Below are 22,753 nucleotides of genomic sequence, written 5' to 3' on the forward strand. Positions count from 1 at the left end.
GTTTACAGCGAATACAGTCAGAAGCCTTCGCGAGGAAAACAACAAATCTTCATCCCATGACCCACTATGCACACGCAAGAGGGGAGGGTCTGCATGCTAACAAACTCTCAGGGGTATAATGAATATGTATCTCAATTCTGGGAAAAATATTGATTATGTATTACTTCAGCCTATATCTGTAGCATGATTTTTCTAGACGGTGTGCAAGTTAGGCGGATCTATCCCCCTTGCACCCGGACTCCGCACACCTCTGAATAAACCGTACCTGCTTTGTAATCTTACTTGGGTTACAGAGTTTGATTCCACACGTCAATTTGGCACCCCAGATGGGACACCCTCTGCTCAGCTGCAGGACCAGTTGAGAAGAGGGATGCCTTAGGTACGCCCTGAGATTTCTCAGAAGACTCGCCTTCCTCATCCGATCACTGCGGGAGCAGTCAAGGACGATCCATCGGCGGACCAGGTATGTGTATGGAATGAGGGGACCCGTAAGCCCTATGGAGATGTCCTACATGGCCTTGCATAACCAGCATAGCCTTGCTGCTGCCCCTGGGAAGTGAGCTCACAGGTTTGGTAGGTTGCCAGCTGGGGCGGGCAGGCTCTGGCGAGCAGCTCCTTGGGGGAGCACCCACAAACGGACCTTGTAAGTCGTATGTGGGGTAAGGGGACAGGATATAGTGGTATCCTGTGAAATGGTTATCTGGGTTCTCCTGGTTGTGATAACAGGAGTTATAGGTTGTATAATTGCTATTACCATCTGTTGTAAATGTTCGGTACCATGTATATGAATTAATACCATCAGAATATTTGGGGTATCCTCTGAGGAAATTAGAATTACAAACTAAGAAATTTCGAACTTATATTTTGACTAAGCCGGTATTGTGTGAGTGTGGGGAGAGTGAGACGTAGCTGAGCTATGGAGCGAGAGCAGATTCCCAGTCCACTGTTTCGTTCTCCCATGAGGGAAGCGGCCATAGACAGATGAGGAGAAAGTTTTGTTCTCTGTGTTATTTGTTCCTACGTACATATTTTGTTCATTTAAATGAAATGAGATTGGGATGATGATGGACATACATATGCTATAGATCATAGTAAAGGAATACAGAGGGAAGGTTGGGCCCCGGAGGTAGGCAGAGTGAGGAAGGATCCTTAGGATAAATTGTACTGATTATTGTCTTTGTTGTTGTTAAATGTTTATGTCGTGAAAGTGTTATGTTATTTGTGTACAAGGCTGTTATGGATCAAGGGGAGTCTAAAGTGATAATGAGAAGTATTTTGGCTCACTGGAGAAACATTGCTGCTGAGCCAGAGGGGGAATATTGAATAAGAAACCAGAACATAAAAGGACCAGTTGTATAATTGAGTACCCTAATCATGAGAGACCAAATGCTGGGTGTTTGTGGAAGTTGAAGAACTGTATGGTTTGGTTTGTGGATTTTGAACGGAAAGGGGCAAACTGTTTTGATGGTATAAGAAAGGTAATTGTTAATGGTATACAGAAATAGAATTGTGGGTATGTGGAAGTGTAACTTAGGGTATGAATAGTGGAATAATGTACAAAGGAAATAGGGGTGAATAGAAAGTGAGTTTATCTGTGCTGGCATGACAGTAACCCCCCCGCACCATTGCCCCGCGAGCAGAACTTGGTGTGAGATGGTGAGCTGCAGATGGAGACTGCTGCTGTAAACAACAGTACTTGCAAAGGGGGAGGCGGAGAGGACAGGGCACAGAATCACAGAATTGCAGAGTTGTAGGGGTTGGAAGGGACCTCCAGAGATCATAGAGTCCAACCCCCCTGCCAAAGCAGTTCCCTACACCAGGTCGCACAGGTAGGCATCCAGGCAGGTCTTGAACATCTCCAGAGAAGGAGACTCCACCACCTCCCTGGGCAGCCTGTTCCAGTGCTCCGTCACCTCACTGTAAAGAAGTTCTTGCACACGTTTGTGCGGAACTTCCTATGCTGCAGTTTCCGGCCGTTTCCCCTTGTCCTGTCTCCACTCACCACTGAAAAGAGTCCGGCCTCGCCATTCTGCCCCCCACACCTTAGATATTTATAGACCTGGATCAGGTCCCCTCTCAGTCTTCTTTTCTCAAGGCTGAACAGACCCAGTTCACTCAGCCTTTCCTCATAGGGGAGATGCTCCAGGCCCCTCACCATCTTCGTGGCCCTCCACTGGACTCTTTCCAAGAGATCCTTGTCTTTTTTGTACTGGGGAGCCCAGAACTGGGTGCAGTACTCCAGATGAGGCCTCACCAGGGCAGAGTAGAGGTGGAGGATCACCTCCCTCGACCTGCTGGCCACGTTCTTTTTAATGCATCCCAGAATGCTATTGGCCCTCTTGGCCACAAGGGCACACTGCTGGCTCATGGCCAACCTGTCGTCCACCAGGACACCCAGGTCCCTCTCCGCAGAGCTCCCCTCCAGCAGGTCATCCCCCAACCTGTACCCGTGCATGCAATTCTTCCTCCCCAGATGCAAGACTCTACACTTGCTTTTGTTAAACCTCATCCGGTTTTTTTCTGCCCAGCTCTCCCGCCTGTCCAGGTCTCGCTGAATGGCAGCACGGCCTTCAGGCGTGTCAGCCAATCCTCCCAACTTCGTATCATCAGCAAACTTGCTGAGGGTGGCCACCATCCCCTCATCAAGGTCATTGATGAAGATGTTGAAGAAGACCGGACCCAGCACCGACCCCTGAGGAACACCGCTAGTTACAGGCCTCCAACCGGACTCTGCACCGCCAACAACGACCCTCTGCGCTCTGCCAGTCAGCCAGTTCTCAACCCACCTCACTGTCCACACGTTTATCCCACACTTCCTCAGCTTTGTTATGAGGATGTCGTGGGGGACAGTATCAAATGCCTTGCTGAAATCAAGGTAGACTACATCCACTGCTCTCCCCCCATCCACCCAGCCAGAGACAACATCATAGAAGGCTACCAGGTTGGTCAAGCACGACTTCCCCTTGGTGAACCCATGCTGAGTACTCTTGATAATCTCCTTTTCTTCCAGTTGTCCGGAGATGACATCCAGCACAAGCTGTTCCATCACCTTTCCAGGGACAGAGGTGAGGCTGACTGGCCTATAATTGCCTGGTTCTTCCTTCTTGCCCTTTTCGAAGACCGCAGTGACATTGGCTATCCTCCAGTCTTCAGGCACCTCCCCCGTCCTCCAAGACCTCTCAAAGATGACAGAAAGCGGTTCAGCAATCCCCTCTGCCAGCTCCCTCAGCACCCGTGGATGCATCCCATCGGGTCCCATGGATTTGTGAACATTGGTGATGCCTAGGTGCTCCCGGACCACCTCTTCCCTGACTGAAGGGAGGTCTTCCATTCCCCAGATCCTCTCACTAACCTCCAGGGTCTCGGATTCCCAAGGGGGAGCTTTTTCACTGAAGACAGAAGCAAATAAGGCATTCAGTATCTCATCCTTCTCAGCATGATGAGGAGCTACGAGAGATGGTTTAGTAGCTTGTGGCACTGATAGGAATGGGAGGGTGGTTGGACTGGATGATCTTGCAGGTCGTTTCCAACCTTGTGATTCTGTGATTCATCCCCCGTTACCAGAACACCCCCGTCACTTAGCAGGGGAGCCACATTCTCCCTAGTCTTCCTTTTACTGTTAATGTACTTGAAAAAACCTTTTTTATTATCCTTTATCCCCTTTGCCAGATTTAATTCCAGGCGGGCTTTAGCCTTCCTTGTCGCATCCCTGCAGACCCTGACAACATTCCTGTATTCTTCCCAAGTAGTCAGACCCTTTTTCCACATTTCATGGGCCTTCTTCTTTCCTTTGAGTTTGTGCACGAGCTCCTTGCTCATCCACACAGGTCTCCTGCCACCCTTTCCCCATTTCTTCCTCACAGGGACGCACCGATCCTGAGCTTGGAAGAAGAGCTGCTTAAATGCCGACCAGCTCTCACAGGCCCCCTTGCCTTCCAACACCCTAGCCCACGAGATAGCTCCAAGTAGGTCCCGGAAGAGATCGAAGTTGGCTCTCCTAAAGTCCAGGGTAGCAATCCTACTTTTTGCTTTACTTCTTCCACTCAGGATCTTGAACTTCACCATCTCGTGGTCACTACAACCCAAGCTGCCCCCGACCTTTACTTCCCTGACGAGCCCTTCTCTATTAGTGAGAATAAGGTCCAGCAGTACCCCTCTCCTCGTCGATTCCTCAACCACATGCATCAGGAAGTTGTCTTCAACACATTGCAGGAACCGTCTGGACCGTGCGTGCCTGGCCACATTGCTTTTCCAGCAAATATCTGGATGATTGAAGTCCCCCATAAGCACCAGCGCCTGGGATCGTGACGCTTCTTCCAGTTGCTTGTGGGTGACGCTGCTTCCAGTTGCTTGTGGAAGGCCTCATCAACCTCCTCCTCCTGATCGGGGGCCTGTAGCACACTCCCACAACAGTGTCAGCCATACCAGCCCACCCCTTGATTCTCACCCACAAGCTCTCCACTGCTACACCTCTCTCCCCCAGGTGGAGTTCAATACATTCTAGCTGCTCTCTTACATAAACAGCAACTCCACCACCCTGCCTCGCCGGCCGATCTTTCCTAAAAAGCACATAGCCCTCCATGACAACATTCCAGTCATGTGAGCTGTCCCACCACGTCTCCGTGATCGCAATGAGTTCGTAGCCATGTGATCTCCAACTCTGGCAAGAAGTTATACCAGAGGAGGTTTAGGTTGGATATTAGGAGAAACTTTTTCTCTCAGAGGGTGGTCAGGCACTGGAACGGCCTGCCCAGGGAGGTGGTGGAGTCGCCATCCCTGGCAGTGTTCAAGAGGCGCCTGGATGAGGAGCTACGAGAGATGGTTTAGTAGCTTGTGGCACTGATAGGAATGGGAGGGTGGTTGGACTAGATGATCTTGCAGGTCGTTTCCAACCTTGTGATTCTGTGATTCTTCCTGTTTATTTCCCATACTGCGCGCATTAGTGTATAGACACTTTAGGGAAGCAGCATTCTCCTGCCACACTCCATCCCTTCGAACTCCACCCTCATCACCCATCAAGTTCTCTTTTGAACCTCAAACTACCTGAACATCAGCAGCCCTCATTTTGTCCTCTTCCCCCTTCTTACCTAGTTTAAAGACCTTTCAATGAGGCCTGCCAGCTCCTGGGCTAGGATCCTTTTACCCCTTGCAGACAGGTGAGCTCCATCTGCAGCCGTCATGCCAGGAGCTGAGTAAATTGCCCCATGGTCAAACAAACCAACGTTCTTGTGCGTGTACCAGCCTCTAAGCCATTTATTGATGAGGAGGGTATTTTTTATCCTCTCAGTGTCCTTCCCCACCACTGAAGGGATAGAAGAGAAGACCACCTGCACTCCCGCACCATCCAGTACCCTCCCCAGGCCCTTGAAGTCATTCTTGATAGCCCTTAGGCTTCTCTTGGCAGCATCATCACTGCCAACCTGAACTACCAATAAGGGGTAGTAGTCAGATGGGTGAATAAGCCCAGGAAGCTTTCTAGAGATGTCCCTGACCCGTGCCCTAGGGAGGCAGCACACTTCCCTCCGGGTGGGGTCAGGTCGACATATAGGGCCCTCAGTTCCTTTTAGAAGGGAATCACCTACAACTATCACCCTCCTTTCTTTACTGGAAGAGGCGGTCTTCAAGCGTGGAGCCGACCGCCTCTCCTTGGCAAAGCTCGGAGGCTGTTTCACCACCTCATTCTCAGCCTCCTCACCCTCCAGTTCCAGGGTTTCAAACCTATTACTTAGAGGCACTTGAGGAACCGAGGTAGGTCAGGAAGGGCGCCGCCTGTGTCGCTGAGGTGGGACGTGCTGCCATTCCTCTTCTCCTCTCAAGTCAGCTCTCTCGGTTTGACTACGGCAAGGGAGAGAGTCCACTACAGGCTGGGGGTTGCAATCTCTGCTTGTTTCTCGCAGAGAGTTACACCACCAGTCTATCTCCCTCTTGCAGTCTCTAATGGATCTTAACCTCTCCACCTCCTCCCTAAGCTCCACCACAAGGCTGAGCAGCTCATCCACCTGCTTGCACCTCACGCAGGTGGCATCCCTCCCATTGTCCCCCAGCAGCAGCAGACTCAGGCAATCCCTGCAGCCAGAGACTTGAACTGCCACAGTTCTGGGCAGTCCCTCTGTCTGGGTTGCCACAGTCTTCTTGGAGCAAGCCCGCCGTCTGGTAGAGACCATGTTTGAACTTACAGTCTCTGGGTCAGTGAGTGGGAGAGCGGTCACCTGAGCAAGGACAAGAACAATTACGTGTCCTGCCACAAGACCAACCTCGCACACCTACGGGTGCGGCAATGGGCAGCGCAGGCTGTGCTCACACACTGCCTGCCCTCCCTGTTAGCAGTTAGCAGTGGGCAGCAACATCCTTTTTTCACCGGGTACGTTAGGTGGGCGGGAGCTAGCTGAGGGAGAGCCCCTCCCAGGGGCTGCTTATAGCCTCACGGAAAAAGGTGGAAGAGAATCATAGAATCACAGAATCGCAAGGTTGGAAACGACCTGCAAGATCATCTAGTCCAACCCCCCTCCCATTCCTATTAGTACCACAAGCTACTAAACCAGCTCTCGTAGCTCCTCATCCAGGCGCCCCTTGAACACTGCCAGGGACGGCGACTCCACCACCTCCCTGGGCAGGCCGTTCCAGTGCCTGACCACCCTCTGAGAGAAAAAGTTTCTCCTCATGTCCAACCTAAACCTCCTCTGGTACAACTTCTGTCCATTTCCTCAGGTCCTACTATTTGCCTGGGAGAAGAGGCCAGACCCTTTTACATCACAACCTCCCTTCAGGAAGTTGTAAAGTGCAATGAGGTCTCCCCTGAGCCTCCTCTTCTGCAGACTGAACAATCCCAGCTCCCTCAGCTGCTCCTCATCAGCCTTGTGCTCCAGACCCCTCACCAGTTTCGCTGCCCTTCTCTGGACACGTTCCAGGGCCTCAATGTCTTTCTTGTAGTGAGGGCCCAAAACTGAACACAATACTCGAGGTGCGGCCTCACCAGTGCCGAGTACAGGGGGACGATCACCTCCCTGCTCCTGCTGGCCACACTATTTCTAATGCAGGCCAGGATGCCGTTGGCCCTCTTGGCCACCTGGGCACACTGTTGGCTCATGTTCAGCCGAGCATCAACCTACACTCCCAGGTCCCTTTCCTCTTCACAGTCATCCAACCACTCATCCCCAAGCCTGTAGCGTTGCATGGGGTTGTTGTGGCCAAAGTGCAGGACCCAACACTTGGCCTTGTTGAACCTCATCCCATTCACCTCAGCCCAGCGATCCAACTTATCTAGATACCTCTGCAGGGCCTCCCTACCCTCAGGCAGATCCACACCACCTCCCAACTTGGTGTCATCTGCAAACTTACTCAGGGTACACTCAATCCCTTCATCTAAGTCGTCAATGAAGATATTAAACAGGATGGGCCCCAGCACCGACCCCTGGGGGACACCACTTGAAACAGGTCACCAGCTAGACTTCACTCCATTGACCACCACCTATTGAGCACGGCCCTCCAGCCAGTTCCTTATCCAATGGAGGGTAAAACTGTCCAAGCCACGGGCAGCCAGTTTCCGCAGAAGGATACTGTGAGAGACCATGTCAAAGGCTTTGCTGAAGTCTAGGTAGACGACATCAACAGCCTTTCCCTCATCTATATTTATCTATCTATCTTTCCTGATCTAAATGTGTATGTTTGGTGGCCCTGCTAGGCAGGGGGATTGGAACTACATGATCCTTGAGGTCCCTTCCAACCCGGGTGATTCTGTGATTCTGTGATCTACCAGTGTGATTCTGTGATCTACCAGTCTGGTCACCCAGTCGTAGAAAGAGATGAGGTTGTTCAAACACGACCTGCCTTTCATGAACCCATGCTGGCTGGGCCTGATCCCGTGGACATCACGCACGAGCCGTGTGATCTCTCCCACGAGGATTTGTTCCATGACCTTCCCTGGCACTGATGTCAGGCTGACAGGCCTGTAGTTCCCCGGATCCTCCTTACGGCCCTTCTTGTAGATGGGAGTCACATCAGCAAGCCTCCAATCCTCTGGAACCTCTCCAGTCAACCAGGAGCACTGGTAGATAGCCGAGAGCGGCTTAGCAATCACCCCCGCCAACTCCCTCAGCACCCTAGGATGAAGCCCATCCGGTCCCATGGACTTGTGACTGTCCAGATGGAGGAGGAGCTCCCTAACGGCCTCCACCTCAATCTCCGGGGGGACATTCTGTGTATCAGCCCAGATATCCAGATCAGGGCACAAAGTGTCCTGAAGATAACTGGTCTGACTATTAAAGGCAGATGTAAAGAAGGCGTTGAAGACCTCAACCTTCTCCTTGTCTTCCGTGGTCACATTCCCTGCCACATCAATTAAAGGACAGAGATTATCCCTGGTTCTTCTCTTGCCATTGATATATTTGTAAAAGGATTTCTTATCCTCCTTTACTGCAGTGGCCAATCTAAGTTCAAGATGGGCTTTTGCCTTCCGGACTTCCTCCCTGCATACCTTAGCAACTTCCTTGTAGTCTCCCCTTGTAGAGAGAACAGCCTCTGCAGAGATCTAGGAAACCCGAAATCCCAGTATTAGCACTGGAAGCCTCCGGAGAGGAGGAGGTAAAACTGAAATATGATGTTAGTAGTTTATGTAATGATGAGTTTGGAAAGTGAAAAGTTTGAAAAGGACACAGTCTGAGGAAGGCAAAGGGTGTAACAGGGATGTCAGGACTGAAGAGAGGTGAGCGATGTGAAGGAAAAACAAAACAAACAAAAACTGATTGAGAAACAGAGACAGTAAGAAATTGGGAATAACAGTAGCTGTTACTGTTGCAGCACTGGAGAAGGGCTGGAAGAGCCCAGAGTGGGCTGCGCCCCACTGGAATGAAAATAAAGTATAAATTACTGAGAAAGAGGGAACCGTTTCTGGTTGCAAAGATGAAGGATGGGAATTTGGGAAGTTTACTCTAGCAGATCCACTGGTTAAATTGCAGCTAGGGGAGCAGGATCAAGTGGTTTATCTTTTGGTGGATGCGGGTGCCTCTTAACAGACATTGGTGATTTTGTAACAGCAGTAGGAGCTAATGCCCAATAAGATAAGGCTTACTTTTTGGGATCAATTAAATATAGGCTGAGAAAACAAGTAGGAATACATAAATTCTTGTACATGCCAGGATGCTCTAGCAAGAAATTAAATAAAACTGGAGCTAAGGATCAAACAACATTAACTGATTGAGAATTGTAAGTCTGCCTTTAACATAAACTAGGAAAAACAAGGTTGTAGCCCCAGAAGTTACAGAAATCTTGAGTAAGATATGCTTAGGAGTGTGGGTATCAGGGATATCTGGCAGAGCCTAAAATGCAGTCCTAAATAGAAGTGAAGTCATAAGCAAGAGTTAGCCCAGTCAGGGTAAAGCAGTGCCCTTTGAGGATATGTGACTGTAGGCGGATAAAAGAAATAATTGATAATTTTGGGATAATTTGGATTACTAATTGAATATGAATCTCAATACAATACTCCAAACCTGCCAACAACAGCAAAAATTTGGAAAGCAAGTGCTATAGTTTGGTACAAGATTTGAGGGCAAGTAATAGAACAGTTGAATGCATACACTCGGTGGTGAAAAATCCATACACTTCATTAACCAAGTTAAGGAATGAGTAAGTGGAGTTTACCTTCTGGATTTGAAGGATGCCCTTTCTGCCCGGTTTGGCCAAAGGAAGCCTAAGGTTATTTGCCTTTGAATAGAAAAGCCCCAGTATGGGGAGAAAAGACTCAGTCTGAACAGTGTTACCCAGGGTTGTGAGAACAGCTCAGTGATTTTTGAGAACTGGTCAACTTATGAACCGGAGACTTGGGTTCCTCCATCCCAGGGTGGAACCTTACTGCAGTGCGTGGATGTCACAAAAAAAACAAAAGAGGACAGTGTGCAATGGACTGTGAGTTTGCTGAATTTCTTGGTTTAAATGATTATCAAGTTTCTCAACAGAAAGCACAAGTCCACAGTATGCAACATGTTTGGGATATGAGATTACAGCTGGACTTCAACCCTTAACGACTGTCAGGAAAGAAGCCATCTGCCAAACCCCTGAGCCACAAACTGCCAAGGAACTCCATGCGTTCCCAGGAATGACAGGATGTTGCCGACCGTGGATACGCAGCTACGGACTGTTGGTAAAGCCAAAATATTATATGAAACGGGGAGGCAAGGTGGGCATTCCCTCAGCTGAAATAAGAACTCATGAAGGCCCTCTGCTCTGGGGCTACCAGAAATGCTCACATAATAAAACAAGGAATGGCCTTGGAAGTCCTTGCCCAGAACCTTGGACCCTATCAAAGGGCAGGGGCGCACTTCTCCAAACAGCTTGATGAAGTGAGTAAGGAATGGCCGGGGTGCTTGAGGGTGGTGGCTGTACTACTACTCAATATTCAAGAAGCCAATGAAGTTATGCTAGGCCAAAGAATAACAGTTTTAATATCTCATACAGTGTCTACTGTATTGGAGGTAAAAGAGGGGCATTGGCTCTCGCCCCAAAGGTTCCTGAAATCCCAGGCCATCCTGGTAGAGCAGGATGATGTAGAATTAATTGTAACTAATATTGTCAACCCAGTACATTTCCTTAGCGGAACTCCTGGAGAACCAAAGCAGTATTTCATGACTGCTTTGAAACAACTGAAGCTGCATATTCCAGCCAGTTGGACCTGAAGGACAAACCCTTAGAAGATGCAGAAGACACCTGGTTTACCAACGGTAGCAGTTTTGTGAGATAAGGAAACTGTAAGGCAGGATATGCAGTAGCTGCAACTGACAAGGTAATCGAAGCCCTTTCCCTCAAAAGGCTGAAATAACTGCCTGGACAGGAGCCTTAATGATATGGACAGATGCTAATTATGTATTTGGGATGCTACACACTCGTAGTACCATCTGAAAAGAGCAAGGATTGCACACACAAGCAAAACAACATGATGTAAATCTACCAAAGAGCGTGCTATTATGCATTGTAAAGGACATCAGAAAGGTAACACTGTACAGGAAACTGGAAATAAGATGATGGGTGGCAGGACAGGTAGTTGAAGAAGGCTTTAATTCTAGACGGTAAACTTAAAATCTCTAAACCTGAATCAGAACCTGTAAAATATTCTAGAGAAGATAGCAATCTAATTAATGATTTAGAAGGGAGGGCAACAATGGCAAATTGATTTCTTGGAACTCCTAAGAAAAGGGGGGTATCGCTGTATGTTGGTACGAACTGATACCTTTTTACAGTGGCCAGAGGGATTCCCATGTATAACTAATAAGGCACGTGGAGTAACTACAGTATTGGTATAGGAGGTTATTCCAAGATGCTGAGGAACTACTTGGTCTGTCAAGGAAAGTACACCGTCGAAAGTTAAACTCATAAGGAAAAGATGAGTTGGTTACTTATTTGCTTTATTTCAGTGTACATGGGGTTGTGTCTGTGGCAAGTTGATGTGTGCTGTTACATTTTGTATTTTGGTTGCAATAGTACTATGTTTTGTGTTTTATTTGGGGTGAGGGGTCTGGAACACAGGCCATATGAGGAGAGGCTGAAGGAGCTGGGAATGTTCAGCCTGGAGAAGAGGAGGCTCAGGGGAGACCTCATTGCTCTCTATAACTTCCTGAAGGGAGGTTGTAGTGAGCTGGGGGTCGGCCTCTTCTCTCGTGTCATTAGTGATAGGACCAGGGGGAATGGTTTCAAGCTACGGCAGGGGAGATTCAGGCTGGACATTAGGAAGTATTACTTTTCAGAAAGGGTGGTCAGGCACTGGAATGGACTGCCCAGGGAGGTGGTGGAGTCACCAACCCTGGGGATGTTCAAGGAAAGGCTGGAAGTTGTGTTGAGGGACATGGTTTAGTGGGAGCTATTGGGAATAGGTGAACGGTTGGACTGGATGATCTTTTAGGTCTTTTCCAACCTTGGTGATTCTATGATTCTATGATTTATTTATTTGTTATTGTTAAATGTGTGATTGTCACTGTTCTCCCTTCTATTTGGATCAACCTTACATTTTGTCATGGTTCTATGTTTTTTTGTTTTTGGGCTTCAGTATTCCACATCAAAACATCATGTAGTGTACGGGGCATTAAAGTGTTAACGCCCCAATTCCAGGTACCTATCCCTGTACATGACATAAGTCACGGGATCTGGCCCTTCCGGGTGGGGGGGGGCGCTCTCTTGCTGCCTTGCAGTGGGTGCTGGAGGGTGCTTTCCTAGCCGTTCCAAGCTGTTCAGGTTTGACTCGGCCCTGGGAACTCTCTCTCTCATCTTGTCTGATTTATTAATCTCAGTTTCAATTAAATTGTATATATTGTGTTACCTTGTATTCCGATATTATAGTAAAATAAGTTTTCCTCCATAGATTGTTGCCGCTGCTCTTTTCCTCCCTTCTTTCCTTCCTTCCCATTTTTGTGGGACTGGGGTGGGGGGGGAGGGCAGAGGCCTGTCGCCCCTGTCACGGACATAGATTGATCTAGTCACCATATTAGGTCTTGAAAAACAAGTCCTATGGCAACATAGCACTGCAGAAAGAACTGAGTCAGATAATGGGACTCTTTTCAAAAATTCTCTTGTAAATACTTGGGCCAAAGATCATGGCATCGAGTGGATTTATCATATCCCCTATCATGCACCAGCTTCTGGTAAAATTGAACGCTACAATGGGTTGTTAAAAACCGTGTTGAAAGCAATGGGTGGTGGAGCATTCAGGCATTGGGAGAAGCATTTAGCAGAAGCCACCTGGTTGGTCAATACTAGAGGATCGATCAATTGCGATGGTCCTGCTCAATCCAGCTCTCTACATACTGTAGAAAGAGATAAGGTCCCTGTAGTACATGTAAAGAACATGTTGGGAAAAGCAGTTTGGGTCTTTCCAGTTTCTGGAAAGGCCAAACCTCTTCGAAGAACTGCTTTGGCCCAGGGACCTAGGTCCACATGGTGGGTGATGCAGGAAAATTGGTATGTTGAGTATGTACCTCAAGGGAATTTGATGTTGGGGGAGTGCAGTCAGTAATACCATGTATATATATATATGTGTGCGTGTGTTTAATGCTTGTTAATTATTGCTTGTATATATTAAGCATGATGTAGAGATGAGGAATAAGGGGTGGAATGTCGTGGTTTTATGATTTTTGGTTATTGGTATTCCACATCATAACATCATGTAGTGCACTCGGAGTTAAAGAGTTAATACTCCAGTTGCAGGTACCTGAAGAGAAGAACTACATCTCCCAAAGGACTGTTCGCTGTTCTGTTACCATTTCCACTCAGAGGGAAAAGATAAAAAGTGTTCGTGGATAATGAGACGCCAGTTTGTTCCTTTTCAACTCTCTGGCTTGTCTCTGTTTGCTGGTACCATATCATTCCAGCTTGCTTAGAGTAAGGCCTTCGCAGACACTCTCTAATTTTATTAGATTTATTACCACCAATTCTAATTATAGTGTATTGGATTCCATTATAGTGTGTTATCTTTTTCAGGGTTCTGTGTAGTTTTTTTTTGTTTGTTTCTTTGTTTTTATTTTGGGTTTCAGTATTCCACATCAAAACATCATGTAGAGTATGGGGTATTAAAGTGTTAATGCCCCAATCCCTGTACATTACAGAAGTCACAGGATCTGGCCCATCCGGGTAGGGGGGGCGCTCTCTTGCTGCCTTGCAGTGGGTGCTGGAGGTGCTTTCCTAGCCGTTCCAAGCTTTTCAGATTTGACTCGGCCCTGGGAACTCTCTCTCTCTCATCTTGTCTGATTTATTAATCCCAATATTCAATTAAATTGTATATATTGTGTGATCTTGTATTCTGATATTATAGTAAAAAAAGTTTTCCTCCATAGATTGTTGCCGCTGTTCTTTTCCTCCCTTCCTTCTTTCCCATTTTTGTGGGACTAGGGTGGGGGGGGAGGGCAGAGGCCTGTCGCCCCTGTCACGGACATAGATTGATCTGCTCAACTCCGTGACTGATTTTTGGCGCCCAACGTGGGGCTCGACTGCTTTTTAGCTTTTAGAACGAATCTCTTTTTCTCTCTGCTCTTAGAGAGCTTCGTTAAGGAGCATTATCAGTAGTTCAGGTTTCTGTGCTGGAAAACCTGACCTTGAAAGATTAGGCGTACTGCCAGTGTTCTGGGATATTTGTAAACTTTGAGCACTACTTAGTCTGGGTAGTGCCTTTTTTTCCTTTTTTTTCTTTTTTTCTTCTTTTTTTTCATTCCTCCTCTTGTTGGCTTCAATTCATTAACCCTCTTTTTTTTTAGCAAGCACTAACAGGGATTCTTTACTCCCCATTCATAAGTTAATTCGCCAACTAGAGAGACAGGGAGTGATCAGCAAAACTCACTCGCCTTTTAACAGCCCCATATGGCCAGTGCGTAAAGCCAGTGGAGAATGGAGGCTGACGGTGGACTACCATGGCCTGAATGAAGTCACACCCCCACTGAGTGCTGATGTGCCGGACATGTTAGAACTCCAGTATGAACTGGAGTCAAAAGCGGCCAAATGGTATGCCACCATTGACATTGCTAATGCCTTCTTTTCCATCCCTTTGGCCAAAGAATGTAAGCCACAGTTTGCTTTCACATGGAGGGGCGTTCAGTATACCTGGAACCGTTTGCCCCAGGGGTGGAAACACAGCCCGACCATTTGCCATGGGTTGATCCAAAATGTATTGGAACAGGGCAGTGCTCCTGAGCACCTGCAGTACATTGATGACATACTTGTGTGGGGCGATACAGCAGAAGAAGCCTTCACGAAAGGAGAGCAAATAATCCAAATTCTTCTGAGTGCTGGTTTTGCTATTAAGCGAAGCAGTGAAAGGACCTGCCCAGGAGATTCAGTTCCTAGGTATAAAGTGGCAAGATGGCCGTCGTCACATCCCGACAGATGTGATCGACAAAATCACTGCCATGTCTCCACCCACTAGCAAAAGAGAGACACAATCTTTTCTGGGTGCAGTGGGCTTTTGGAGAATGCATGTTCCAAACTACAGCCTCATTGTAAGCCTCCTTTATCATGTGACGCGAATGAGAAATGAGTTTACATGGGGCCCTGAGCAGCAGCAGGCTTTTGAACAGATTAAACAGGAGACAGCCCGTGCCGTGGCCCTAGGGCCAGTACGGAAGGGACAGGGTATAAAGAACATCCTCTATACCACTCCTGGAGAGAATGGTCCCACTTGGACTTTGTGGCAAAGAGCCTCAGGAGAGACCCGAGGCCGACCCCTGGGATTCTGGAGTCGGGCGTACAGAGGGTCTGAAGAGCGCTACACTCCAACTGAGAAGGAGATCTTAGCTGCATATGAGGGCGTTCGGGCTGCTTCCGAAGTAGTTGGTACTGACACACAGCTCCTTCTGGCACCTCGACTGCCAGTGCTGAACTGGATGTTCAAGGGAAAGGTTCCCTCTACCCATCATGCTACTGATGCCACTTGGAGCAAGTGGATTGCACTGATTACACAACGAGCACGGATGGGGAACCTCAGCCGTCCAGGAATCCTAGAGGTCATCATGGAGGGGCCTGAAGGCAAAAAGTTTGGAACACCACCAGGAGAAGAAGTATCACGTGCTAAAGAGGTCCCACCATACAATGAACTACCAGAAAAAGAAAAGAAATATGCCCTGTTCACAGATGGATCACGTTGTACTGTGGGAAATCATCGCAGATGGAAATCTGCTGTGTGGAGCCCCACACGACAAGTTGCAGAGGCCACTGAAGGGAAAGGCGAACCAAGCCAATTTGCAGAGGTAAAGGCTGTCCAACTGGCCTTAGATGTTGCTGAGCGGGAGAGGTGGCCAATGCTCTATCTTTACACTGACTCATGGATGGTAGCAAATGCCTTATGGGGGTGGTTGCAGCAGTGGGAGCAAAATAATTGGCAAAGAAGGGGTAAACCTATTTGGGCTGCTGAACTGTGGAAAGACATTGCTGCCTGAACAAAGAATATGGTTGTAAAGGTGCGCCATGTAGATGCTCATGTGCCCAAGAGTCGGGCTACTGAAGAACAGCAAAATAACCATCAGGTAGATCGAGCTGCCAGAATTGAAGTGGCTCAAATAGACCGGGACTGGCAGAACAAGGGTGAACTATTCCTAGCCCGGTGGGACCATGAGGCCTCAGATCATCAAGGGAGAGATGCAACATACAAATGGGCTAGAGACCGAGGGGTGGACTTAACTGTGGATGCCATTGCACAGGTTATTCATGACTGTGAAACATGTGCCATCATCAAACAAGCCAAGAGGATGAAACCTCTCTGGGAGGAAGGGCGATGGCAAAAGTACAAATATGGGGAGGCATGGCAGGTTGATTTTATTACCATGCCACCATCTTGCAACGGTAAGCATTATGTGCTTACTATGGTGGAGGCCACCACTGGGTGGATCGAAACATATGCAGTACCCCATGCTACCGCCCGAAACACCATACTGGGTCTCGAGAAACAAGTCCTGTGGCGACAAGGCATCCCGGAAAGGATTGAGTCAGATAATGGCACTCATTTCAAAAATTCTCTTATAAATACTTGGGCCAAAGATCACGGCATCAAGTGGATTTACCATATTCCCTATCATGCACCAGTGTATGGGAACTGCTGAGTCACGGCCTGAACCTCTGATTAATCACCTGAGGTGAGCCATGAGTCAGCCAGAGGAGCACAGGTGAAGGCAATTCAGCTGTGCTGCCGGAAGGGGGGGAGCCTGGCTCCACCCCTCCTAGACCTATTTAAGAGCTGGCTACCAGAGGGGAAGGATATCTTCTGGAGATCACTTTTCTTGGTGTCTTCTGGTGAGCTCAGCTGAAGGGTAAGCTCTTCCATTTATTCTCTTTTGTGTTCGTTGTTTACTTTGCCTAATTTTCTTGATTATATTGAGATTATAACATCTTGATATCTATTGATTATATAATTGTATTGTGATTTTAACATCTTGATTATACATTTGGCGAGCCAGGCAGGCTGAATATACTAAAATTAACATTATGTCTTTTCTATGGAATTTCTGTAAATGGGTCAAGGGGGAGAACAATACTCCTCTAGAGAAAATGATTCCAGGGCAGATCCCAGGATTTGAGGGATCGCCCTATTATGAGTTAGCTACTATCATTGAAAAATGGGGTCCCTTACGTGTTATGGGCAATATCTCCCCGTATCGCATGGCGGACTATTTTCAAGGACTTGGCAAGGATGTCCTCACTACTGAAGAAAGACAACTGGCTGCCTCCATGGTGGCATGGCCATTATTAAGTGCCTTAAATCATGCAGATATAAGAAATAATACTTTAGTAACTGAAAATCAGCTTTTGAAAGACCGCATTGAAAAGCTGAAGCACGAACTTGGTGTTTTAACAGGGAAGTAGCCAATTCTAAATCTTCCCGCAGGCCAAATTGATAACATTTCAATAAATGATGACCAGGTTCCTGAATCAACAGACTTCGTTGATCAGGAGAACAAGAAATCCAAATCAGACCTTGAATGTCCAATTCTGACTGATCCACTGGAAGTCCGTCCTGTTGTAACCCAAAAAACAAAAAAAGTACAGGACAGACCGGCAGGGGTACCGCCTGATCAATGGCCCCCTGCCCAGACTCATTTACACGTAACGGCTCAGCCATACACGGCAACAGAATTAATGGACTTAGTACAGTGATTTCAGCAGAAGCGTAGAGAAAGTGTGCCGGCTTGGTCATTGAGACTATGGGATTCTGGGGCAGAAAGTGTCTTGGTGAATGGCCCAGAAATAGCTAAGTTGGCCACCATGACCGTTCATCCTGCTCTCAGACAGAGGTTATACGTAGGCAATCAATATCGTGATGAAAACCATTCCATACTAGAATGGTTAATGGCGGCCTGCCGTATGGTATGGCTGAATAAATCAGACATACCTTTACATACAGGCATGTGGTCCTCCATGGAGGACCTTCAAAATTATATCAGTGAACTGGGTGTAAGAGAGGCTATCTATGAAGATACGTTTGATGGCCCTGATATCGTTAAATTTTCAGCAGGGATGAGAGATTTACTTTTACAGCAGGCTTCCTCCCATCTGTATGGCACCCTAGTCTCCATATTAAATCCCCTTGTAGCGTCAGAAGCCGTAGTCCAGCCGGCTGCCCAGTTAGTCGCTGACTTGGGAGAAACAGAACGCTTGTGGACTAGGTGCAATATTTGGTTTTTGGAGGAAACGGAGGTCCTGCCGGTAAGTAAAACGGAAATGCCGGCTACTCGAGCTCCTCCATCGGGACCCATAAGGGTATCCCAAAAACAAATGTTTAATGATTTTATTCAGGCTGGGGTCCAAGGGTCCAATTTGCTAAGATCGACCGCCAGCCCAACCATGTCCTTTCGAAGCTCTGGAGACAACTAAAGGACAATCAAAAATTCCAGAGCTACCCTAAGAAATCAAGGGTAAGAGCTATAGAGAGGGTTCCAACAACAACATGGAACCTAGAAGATTTTATTATTCCAAACAGGAAAAAGAAGCCACCTCAGGTGTCTCGGGCCACAAAACCTGAGCCATCAGAAGCAAAAGAACTGGCCCTAGCACAATTCATGGAGTGACAAGGGATGTTAGTCCCCATAGGGCCTCCAGACGGGACCGGAGGCCCTATGTAGAATTAACGATTTATTGGTCCCGAAAAAATATTCAGAGAGTGATGGCATTAGTAGACACAGGAGCAGAAACATCAATTATCTATGGAGATCCAGGAAAATTTGATGGCGACAGAGTGATGATTGGTGGTTTTGGGGGACCGACTATTCCTGTCACCCAAACATGGCTAAGATTAGGGGTTGGGCGTCTCCCACCCCGGGAGTACAAGGTGTCTATTGCCCCAGTCCAAGAATACATCCTGGGCATAGACATTCTATGGGGTCTGGCTCTCCAAACAACTGTGGGAGAGTTCAGACTTCGACAAAGATGTATCAGTATCCGGGCGGTGCAGGCAGTATTAAGAGGCCATGCGAAACATGAGCCTGTTTGCCTGCTGAAACCGCGCCGGATTACTAATGTTAGACAGTATAGACTCCCGGGTGGGCAAGATGAAATATAGAGAACGGTGCAGGAATTAGAAAAAGTGGGCATTATAAGACCTGCACACAGCCCGTATAACTCCCCCATATGGCCGGTGCGAAAGTCGGATGGCACATGGAGGATGACAGTAGATTACAGAGAATTAAATAAGGTCACGCCGCCTATTCATGCGGCCGTACCCAATATTGCCTCCCTAATGGGCACATTGAGGAGGGAGATAAAAACCTATCATTGTGTCCTACGTCTAGCAAATGCATTCTTCAGTATCCCAATTGCTGAGGAATCGCAAGATCAGTTTGCGTTTACATGGGGAGGCAGGCAGTGGACCCTTCAGGTCCTGCCACAGGGGTACGTGCATTCACCAACGTATTGTCACTATCTAGTGGCGCGTGACCTGCCTGATTGGAGAAAACCTGATGATGTTAACCTATGTCATTATATTGATGATCTCCTGTTGACATCTGACTCACTGGAGGCAGTAGGACAGGCAGCAGATTCATTAACCGCCTATTTACAACAGAGGGGATGGGCTCTAAATGCCCAAAAGGTGCAAGGTCCTGGCCTGTCCGTAAAATTCCTGGGGGTGGTTTGGTCAGGAAAGACCAAAGTGCTACCCAGTGCTGTCATAGATAGGGTTCAGGCATTCCCAGTCTCTACAACATCAAAGCAGCTGCAAGAGTTTCTAGGTATATTGGGTTATTGGCGTTCCTTTATACCTCACCTAGGGCAGCTGCTAAGGCCACTATACAGACTCACAAAAAAGGGGCAGCTATGGGACTGGGGGAAAACAGAACAGGATGCTTTCCAACAAGCAAAACTGGCAGTGAAACAAGCTCAGGCATTGGGTATATTCGATCTTACCCTCCCAGCTGAGTTGGACGTTCATGTTACTCAAGACGGCTTCGGTTGGGGCCTGTGGCAACGCCAGAGCTCTGTTTGGACCCCCATTGGTTTCTGGTCTCAGGTTTGGCACGGAGCAGAAGAAAGATACAGTATGATTGACAAACAGTTATTGGCTGCCTATTCGGCATTACAGGCAGTAGAGCCAATAATTCAAACAGCTGCTGTTACAGTCAAGACCACTCTGCCAATTCAGGGGTGGGTGAAAGATCTGACCCACCTTCTTAAGACAGGGTGGCCCAAGCACAAACAGTGGCACGATCAGTCGCCTACCTCAGCCAAAGGAGCAGTCTGTCTTCATCACCCTTGAAAGAACTCCAAAAGATCCTTGGCCCAGTGACGTATCACAGTGATGCACCAAAAGAAATACTGGTCACTCCACCAGAGAAGAATCCCATTCAGGAGGGAAAATATCCTATCCTTGAAGATGCCTGTTAGACAGATGGGTCCAGCAAGGGCAACCCGAGCAAGTGGAGAGCAGTAGCATACCATCCTTCCACCGAGACAATCTGGTTCGACGAGGGGGATGGTCAGAGTAGCCAATGGGCAGAACTGCGAGCCGTGTGGATGGCTATAACCAAGGAACCCGGTGATGGTATCCTGAACATTTGCACAGATAGTTGGGCTGTATACCGGGGGCTCACTCTTTGGATTGCACAGTGGGCCACCCAGGAATGGACTATCCGCGCCCGACCAATCTGGGGCAAAGACATGTGGTTAGACATATGGAATACAGTAAAACACAGGACTGTACGTGTCTACCATGTTTCTGGTCATCAGCCCCTACAGTCAGCAGGAAATGATGAAGCCGACATGCTGGCCCGAGTTGGATGGATTGAGAATTCACCATCTGAGAACATCGCCCGCTGGTTACATCAGAAGCTACGGCATGCTGGACAAAAGACAATGTGGGCAGCTGCTAAAGCATGGGGACTGCCCATAGAGCTACCTGATATCATCCAGGCATGCCAGGATTGCAACACGTGCTGCAAAACGAGACCGAGATCGTTGCCCGAAACAACAGCCCATCTTGCTAGGGGACACAATCCTCTCCAGTGATGGCAGGTCGATTACATCGGGCCCCTTCCTCACTCCGAGGAGGCAAGGTACGCCCTGACCTGCGTCGATACGGTAAGTGGGTTACTGCAGGCCTATCCAGTACCGAAAGCAAACCAGGCATATACCATCAAGGCACTCACTAAACTGATGTCTGCCTACGGGACACCTCGAGTCATCGAGAGCGACCAAGGGACTCACTTTACTGGTGCAACGATACAGCACTAGGCAGAAGAAAATAACATCGAATAGCGATTCCACCTGCCATATAATCCAACGGGGGCAGGCCTCATCGAACGTTATAACGGAATACTTAAGGCTGCCCTGAAGACAGACTCCCAGTCCTTGCAGGGGTGGACAAAAAGACTGTATGAAATCCTGCGGGACCTGAACGAAAGACCTCGAGACGGCAGACCCAGTGCCCTGAGAATGTTGCAGACGACATGGGCCACCCTGCTTAGGATCCAAATTATGGGCACTGATCATCAGGTAAGACCCCAGATTGGTAATGAAAATAATCTGCTCCCTGCCCCTGTGAATTTAGAGCTGGGTACCCATAAAATAAAATGGCCCTGGAAGGTGCAGGTAGGACCCAAGTGGTGTGGCCTACTTGCACCTTGGGGGACACTATTGGAGGTGGGAGGCTCAGTAGTCCCTCCAGTAATAGGTATATGGCCTACTGATATTGTGGTCAACACTCCGATCTTTATTGCTAAAGGGACCCCCATCATGTCCCTGTGGCAGATCAGGACACCTCCTTTGGTGCCTGATATCGTTATGCAGCCGCATATATCCGGCCAGAAGGCGTGGTACAGGCGGCCAGGACGTGCCCCAGTACAAGCGGAAGTGTTGACCCAAGACAGAACTACGGCCTGTATCTTGCCCTGGAGAGCAGACCTTCCCCTCCTGGTACCTGTGAAACATCTGTATTAATCCCCGTGAGTCTGTGAGCCTTCAAGACCACCGGACGGAACAAAATGCCATCAAGCGTTCCAGTGTTGCTGTCAGATCACGTACAACACCCGGTGATGGTCTGCATGGGACTGATGGAACATAGAATGGACTTGCACCTCAGGACCTCATGCCTCCAGTCACATAATCGAGCACTGGCCCATAGAAGAGTATGGACATCCACTAATCATCACTTGTCTTGAACTGTACCAACATATGTCGCGATAAAATTGTATAAGCGTCACAATATACCAGATCTCTGTATTAGGGAAAGCTTACCCTTTAGTTAACCTGATAATTGGTTCATGCTGTGAAGGGGTGGAGTGTATGGGAACTGCTGAGTCACGGCCTGAACCTCTGATTGATCACCTGAGGTGAGCCATGAGTCAGCCAGAGGAGCACAGGTGAAGGCAATTCACCTGTGCTGCCGGAAGGGGGGGAGACAGGCTCCATCCCTCCTGGACCTATTTAAGAGCTGGCTACCAGAGGGGAAGGATCTCTTATGGAGATCACCTCTCTTGGTGTTTTGTGCTGAGCTTATCCATAGGGTAAGCTCTTCCACCTATTCTCTTTTTGTTATCATTATCTACTTTGCCTAACTCTCTTGGTTGTATTGTGATTATAACATCTTGATATCTATTAATTATACAATTATATTGTGATTATAACATCTTGATATCTATTGATTATACAATTCTATTGTGATTGTAATATCTTGATATCTATTGATTATACAGGCTCCCAGTCTCTCCTTTGAATCCTTTTCTAATGCTCAAAACATACTGGGCATTAATGAAGTTTGCCACTTTGTTCTATGGAGTAACAGGCATATACAATCAATTGAAAACGT

At 48.0% G+C, this 22,753-nt stretch overlaps 3 protein-coding genes across 8 annotated transcripts in view; 2 read left to right on the forward strand and 1 right to left on the reverse strand.

Annotated features, from left to right (window-relative positions):
- LOC125686461 (mesoderm induction early response protein 3-like) overlaps nt 1–22,753 on the reverse strand; it is a 296,480-nt gene that overhangs the window by 255,507 nt on the left and 18,220 nt on the right. The window lies entirely within an intron of this gene.
- Nucleotides 1–22,753, forward strand: part of LOC125686465 (uncharacterized) — a 187,120-nt gene that overhangs the window by 160,406 nt on the left and 3,961 nt on the right. The window lies entirely within an intron of this gene.
- LOC125686463 (uncharacterized) overlaps nt 4,874–22,753 on the forward strand; it is a 41,817-nt gene continuing 23,937 nt past the window's right edge. Inside the window, exon 1 of the mRNA XM_048930455.1 lies at nt 4,874–15,989. Coding sequence (XP_048786412.1) covers nt 14,877–15,902 — 1,026 coding nt within the window. The 5' untranslated portion in view covers nt 4,874–14,876 and the 3' untranslated portion in view covers nt 15,903–15,989. The remainder of the gene's footprint in view (nt 15,990–22,753) is intronic.

This window comes from Lagopus muta, chromosome W (genome assembly GCF_023343835.1).
Source record: "Lagopus muta isolate bLagMut1 chromosome W, bLagMut1 primary, whole genome shotgun sequence".
NCBI classification, from domain to species: domain Eukaryota; kingdom Metazoa; phylum Chordata; class Aves; order Galliformes; family Phasianidae; genus Lagopus; species Lagopus muta.